This window comes from Myxine glutinosa, unplaced genomic scaffold (assembly GCF_964187855.1).
Source record: "Myxine glutinosa unplaced genomic scaffold, kmMyxGlut1.1 SCAFFOLD_1627, whole genome shotgun sequence".
Classification (NCBI taxonomy): domain Eukaryota; kingdom Metazoa; phylum Chordata; class Myxini; order Myxiniformes; family Myxinidae; genus Myxine; species Myxine glutinosa.
The window spans coordinates 47,577-54,312 of record NW_027617722.1 but is presented as its reverse complement, the minus strand read 5'-3'; the positions used below and the strand labels follow the sequence as shown (position 1 = coordinate 54,312).

Sequence of the window (6,736 nt, the reverse complement as noted above, 5' to 3'; positions counted from 1 at the left end):
TACCATTTTAAAATTATAATATTTATTATCCGATTGATAACCATTAAAGTTCTCACTCCACTCTAATATATTTTTCTTCCCGCCCTCCATTACCCCACTTAACAAATGAATACGTTTATCCGTCTTGAGAACCTTCTGACCAGTGATTCTCTCAACCTCTTGAATCTGATATTTTTCACATTCGTTATGTTTTCCATTTATATACCAAGGTTGATTACACCTCCACTCTTTAGTCTGGTTGATACTTGGTTCTATCATTTATATAATAGTAAAAAAGGCGGCGGTAGCCCGTTAAAATCCCTAACCCCCCTTTTTAACATATCACTTATATATATATATATATATATCTTATCACTTATATATATCTTATCACTTATATATCTTATCACTTATATCTTATCTTATCACTTATATAACCATAAGGGAGACTATCAATTCCATTTTCTAAAATAAACCTCTTATCATCAAAAGCCCCCAATGCTTTCTTATTCACCTCTTCTGAATATAATTGATGTTTATAACTTCTTATTCCATTAATCTTTCTAAACTCTTCTTTCTTTGTTGTTAAACAGTTATAATAATCCTTAAAGTTTATTGTTTCTTTAATGACATTTTTCTTTACACCTTTTAACTTCGTATCAGTCTTTTCAACGTTATTCACAATGTATTTATAAGCATAAGCCTTCGACCTCAATCCCACAAATTCACTCATAACATTTCCTCCCAATTCATCCTTGAACTTTCCAATCACCTTTTTATTTTTAGAAGAGAACAACTCACTCTCTGGACTGTAATTACTTGTATCATAGATATTAATGTCCTTTTTCATGTCTGAATAAACATCATCAGTATTAATTTTCAAAATAAAACTATCAGTATCCATATACAACAATGACACATTATCCTTATACTTTGATTTTAGATTAATATAAAAGTAATCATACATTAATGACTTTGACAAGTCAAGAATTGATGTTCCAATGTAAATCGGTTTGTCCATTTCAATACTCTCTTTAACCAAATGGATCGCACAAAAGTTCTCAGTAAAGACCTCAGCTCTAGTAAAACTCGGTCTATTAATTAATTTTGATGCTTGTTCCCAAGATGTTGCTAGTCTGATATTTTGTGTTTTCCTCACATTCTCCATGGTCTTACCAAAGACCGCATTATTCATCAATTTATAAAAGTCTTTCTCAAAATCTGTTTTAGACTCTGTTCTTCTTTGTGTATTAAAATCAATGTACCCCTTTAACCAATGACTTTGATTGAACTTTAGAACCCTGTGGATCTTCTCTACTCTTAGACCTTTTGATAAATATTGTCGCAAATTTCTTTGGTGTTGTACATAATTTTTCTTGTTATATAATGTAGTAAGTCATTTTTCTGTTGATTCACCTATATCAAACGATCGTTGATAATCACTCAACCATTCTTTCTTTGGACTTTCTTTCTCACAAGCAAATGGAAGATCTTTATGTTTGATATGAAGTTCTTCAGGATATTTTAAATCGACCTCAAAATAATAACCAACCTTTGAATCATCCAATTCTTTTTGTGTAGAGATACATACATCTTGTAAAACCTTTGTGTAGTCTTTTTCCTTTACCCATCTTAGTTTCCCATAAGGAAGAGCTTGAGACATTGCCCAGCCATACAAGTTGTTTGCGTCATAGTACATCAAGTAAGAACTCTCTTTCGTTGAATCATAATTTGGAAGATATTTGTTATTTGCTTTTTTGTATCTGCTCGAGCATACTTGTGAAATTCCACCTCTTTTTGCCTTTTCAATCATCAAAAGCATATCGACATCGGTTATCAAATCCAAATCTTGTTTTGTCATTTTGAACATCGCGCTCCAAGCCAATCCAGGTGCTGTGTAGTAGTGAGCAGGATCCAATCCATATCCAGTGCGACAAACAGATCTAAAGGCTTCAAATACATCGGCCAATAAAAGCACATCAGTTTTGAGATACAAATCGTGATACTCGCCAAGATTCTTGATGTTATATTTTTCCCAAACATTTTGTGCGTGTACATAATCTTTATCAGATATATGACTGTTGTTTAATTTGTTATATAAATTTTCTTTTAAAGGAAGTTGTGTTTCATTGAATCTCTCAAATGAGTCCATATAGTCATAGGGGTAAATTCCCTTTTGTGTTAGAAAATCTTTATCTGAAAAATACTCTGAAAGACATGGAAACTCTTTTAGATTTTGAACCAAGTTAGCCAATGGACTTGCCATGAATTTAAATGTATCAAGAAATCTGATATGAGTAATAGGAGATGTGTGAATTGTTTTTGTGAATGAAATGTATTTCTGATCCGTGTTAGGAATTGCTGAAATGTGTCCAGATGTCTTTGAAAGTTCATTAATAAATAGATGCGTATCATAATGAGCGTTGTTATGAAGAAAGACAGGAATGAAAGAGGGGAGTTTATAATTAATATTACAACTTTGATGAGCCGGACCTCTATATTTACCAGTGAGATGACAATGATCTCTAACCTTTAGACCTTCACCAATTTTTTCCTCACAAATATGACAAACATTGTTTTTTCTAAATTCCCTTTTCTGTTCACTCGTCAAGGACATTGGTTTATTGGTTTCTCTCATTATCTTGGTTAATCGGACACAGTCTTTTTCTAGTCGTTTCACAAACTCCTCTGGGGTATTTGAGCCTCTATACTCCTCTAACTTGTTATATTTATCACCAACGGATGATTTGATATAATAACAAAAACCGCAAGGAGTATGTTTTTGATAATTATTTGTGTATGATTCTTTTGGATCTGGAGAAGCAGTATCTATTTTTTCTAGAATACTTTCAAAATCAGCATATATAACAAATGGATGTTTGATCTTTTTCTTTTCATCTTTGAATGTGATCTTTGAGCCTTCTTTAGGCATATTGATTACCGTTGATTTATGTTCACCACAATAATTTGAATGTTTATCTAATCTTTCTTGTGTATGGAAGAAGTTAAGACAACGCAAACAAATATATTGTTGCGGATATGGGATTTGCATTCTATCCATATCCGCTTGTAAATATTCCCCTATTTCCTCAATACTTCCCAACTATCCCCAATCCCCCATTCCCTAGTCCCATTTTCTGTAAACAACACTCTGTAGACCCGACCTCCCCCTATTTCCCCCATTAAATGTCGCATCCAGGTCCACCGCATCTCACGTAGACAACTATAGGACATCTTGCTAGTTATTCTTAGTCTATGTCAGTTACGGACTCGTTTCCATTAATTCTGACTCTTCGTTGCACCAGAATGTGATTGTATGGCACCGTTAGGAAGTTTAGGACCTCCCAATACCTCCCCGCAGCTCTTCCTCACGGTACAACAACAACAACAACAACAACAGCGGCAGCGGCGCGGGGAGTGTGCGTCCTCACTCCGGCTTGGTTGGTAGGGGGTGTTGGGAGGGCACCAGGCCTTTCCAACGAGCCGCCATCGACCATGTGCTCGACGGGGTTACCAAGTAGGGGCTCGCTGTCAGCTCCTCGTCAGGGGCGGAGCCCGGTAACCCCCGCACCCAATAGAAGCGGCGGACCGATCCCATCTGGGGCGGAGCCAACGAGCCGAGGGCGTGTCACTCCCCGCTGAGCATGCGCAGGAAGAGGGAGGTGACGTCAGATGCGCGCTGAGCTTGAAGCAAGAAGGACGCCACCTCCGAGCGCTGTGACACCTCCCCGCATCTCTGGACTGGACCGTGCTTTATCCTGTCCCTGAGCCAAGGTGCACCTTGTGCTATCGACTGCCTGTCCTTCCCTGCCATCAATCCCTGTGTAAGTCAGTCTTGTTCCGTTTGTCTGTGGTCTGTCTGGGATAGATAAGATTGTATCTAAGTGCCTATCTCTTCTGTGTCTTTTACCTCACTCTACCTTGTAATCTACCCCCTTTTCTCCACCACTAATTATATCCTCCTCCGGAGGTCTTGAGAACTGTACCCCTTGCGTCGTTTCATTTATCCCAGTCGTTGTGTCCTTTCCATCATTGATTTAGCGTAGCGCGATTTGGCCAACGTTCGAGTGGAATCGGGTGAGTTGGGGGTAATCGGGTAAACTGTGCGAACACGGCGGCCATTCCGCTCGGTCAAGCAACATCTTTAGCCGTGTCCGTAACAATATATTTTATTTGTTCTTTTACATACTTGTGGTTTTATTAATTTAGCAATATCTTTGATGTATGTATAATGTGAATTTTCCTCTGAATTAAAATATAGAAGATTAATATGAGTTTGTTTACAATTGTCAGAAAGCTTTAAAACCTGAATGCTGTTTGTTTCTGTTAGACCATAAACATTAACTGATAAATTATTTATCTTTTCAAATTTAGGAATATCATTTAAAGCCATAGGAAACTTTAGATCTTTCGTATTTAATGTATTCTCATATTTTTTATAATGAGATACTCTTTCATCATGAAAATGTGGAGGATGTAAGTGTGCTAGAATAGACCAGAGAAAACATTTATTGTCTTTATTTTTGATATTGATAACTGCTTTTCTATTTTTGATAACACTGGGTAAATCAATGTAGGAAGAAGCTTTTAGAGCAGGGGTGGGGAACCTTTTTCCTGTCAAGGGCCATTTAGATTTTTAGAACATCCTTCGAGGGCCATGCTAAATTATTGAATACATATATCGGACTCACCTAATGCGATGGCTGGAACTGTTTGTCTTTGGCGAGGCGTTTGGTGTCAGGTGGTAGTGATGATGATGCTACTCGCAGCTGGTTTTGCAGGTTTGGGTCAGTCAGTCTTGAGTGTAACCGAGTCTTTGCAAGAGTCAGTTTTAAAAAGAACTGCTCACAGCTGTTGGTCGTCCCAAACAGATATGCAAACTTCAGTGCATGTCTCCTCAGAATGGGAAAATCCTCAGCACGTACATACAGTTTGTAGAACTCGAGCAAAGGGAGGTTGTTGTACCTAGCTTTGAGCTCGTCATTGCTTTGCAGCTCAATGATTTCGTGTTGTAGGTTGTCAGGCACATCAGCTGGTTCCACATTAAACGGCGTGGCAAATATGTTCAGTTCCCTTTGTTTACTTTTCATGTCCTGGAACCTCTCTCCAAATGCCTGGAGGAGTTTTGCACACTCAGCAGCATATTCAGATGTCACAGCAGGCTTTTGTTCTTGCAGAGTGGGATAGTGGATAGTGTTTCCCCTTTCCAGTTGCACTTGCCACAGCTTTAGTTTAGCTTCAAATGATTTCACATGTGATTGCAGAGAGCTGAGAAGCTGGTTGGGACCCTGGAGCTTGACGTTCAGCTCTGACAGGTACTTGGTAATGTCCACCATGAAGCCCAAATCACACAGCCACTTGCTATCACTGAGTTCCATGACAGGTTTCCCCTTCATCTCCATGAACTGTTTCACTTCTTCTCTCAGTGAGTAAAACCGTGTGAGCATATTTCCACGACTCAGCCACCGCACCTCACAGTGGTAAACCAGATCTCCGTACTCTGACTCTAGTTCACTCAGTAGCTCCTTGAACTGGCGGCTGTTCAGCCCTCTGCTTTTGATGATGTTTATGGTGGAAACGATAGTTGTCATCACATTGTTGAGCTTCAGGGACTGTGCACACAGATTCTCTTGGTGTATGATACAGTGGCATACAACTAACTCACTTGGATCGAGACTGAGACGACTCATTTCTTTTTTGAACAATGCAGTCAATCCCTTTTGCGCGCCAACCATGGCTGGGGCTCCATCCGTGGCCAGGCCACTTAACTTGTCAAACTGCAGTTCGAATTTGTTCATAGCCAAAACAACTTGCTCAAACAAATCCTCACCTTTGGTGGTGCCATGCATGGCTTGCAAAGACAGCAACTCCTCCCTCGTATCAAACTCAGCTGTAATCCCCCGCACAAAAATGGCTAGTTGGGCGGAGTTTGTTATGTCCGTTGTCTCATCGCAGGCCAGAGAGAAAAACTGGAAATCTCTTGCGGTGTCCTTCAGTGTTTTCTCAATATCTTGTGCCATGTCAGTAATCCGATCTGAGACAGTTCTTCGAGACAAACTAACACTTTGGAACAATTTTACTTTGTCCGGTGCGAGCAGCTCCGCAGCGGCAACAAGGCACTCCTTCACAAATTCTCCTTCTGAATGCGGCATCAGCTTCTTAGCGATTAGCTCACTCACCACAAAACTAGCATGCGTAGTGTTGTCTCGGTCAGATTGTGGTCTTATGAAGACTGCTTGTTGAGCACCAAAACTCAGCTGAAGAATGTTAACTTTATCCAAGCGCATTTGTCCTTTCAACTCGTCCAGTTTAGCATGTTTCAAGCTGTAATGACGCTCGAGGTTGGCCTTTTTCATCACCGAGAGCGCTTCCCGACAAACTAGGCATACTGGCTTGCCTTTTACTTCCACAAATAAATAATCGTTTGCCCATTTCTCTTGGAAAGCGCGACATTCCGCATCTACCTTTCTTTTCTTGTTAGTCGCCATGTTTGCATATACTGAATGAAATGATGACATGAGATCACGCGATCACTTGACTGTCCGGAAGGTCGCATATCGCAGTTACCACTGTCCGGAACTCACTTGACTGTCCAGAAGGTCGCATATCGCAGTTACGATTAATCGCAAATTAGTTTTAATTTGATGGCAATTATTCTGTTAGCGCCAACTTATTTTGCCAACGTCAAATAAATGAATAAGTTCTCAAATGTGCCGTCCGAGGCAGCGTCTGCTCGCCACGTTCGGCATTCGTTGAC

At 39.6% G+C, this 6,736-nt stretch overlaps 1 protein-coding gene across 1 annotated transcript; it reads right to left on the bottom strand.

Annotated features, from left to right (window-relative positions):
* Window positions 1–4,944: 4,944 nt before the first annotated feature.
* Window positions 4,945–6,335, bottom strand: LOC144889194 (general transcription factor II-I repeat domain-containing protein 2-like; the record flags this gene model as incomplete). Its single annotated transcript, XM_078769177.1, has 1 exon — window positions 4,945–6,335. A coding segment is annotated over exon 1 (1,391 nt), but the record flags the coding sequence as incomplete, so codon positions are not given.
* Window positions 6,336–6,736: the final 401 nt, after the last annotated feature.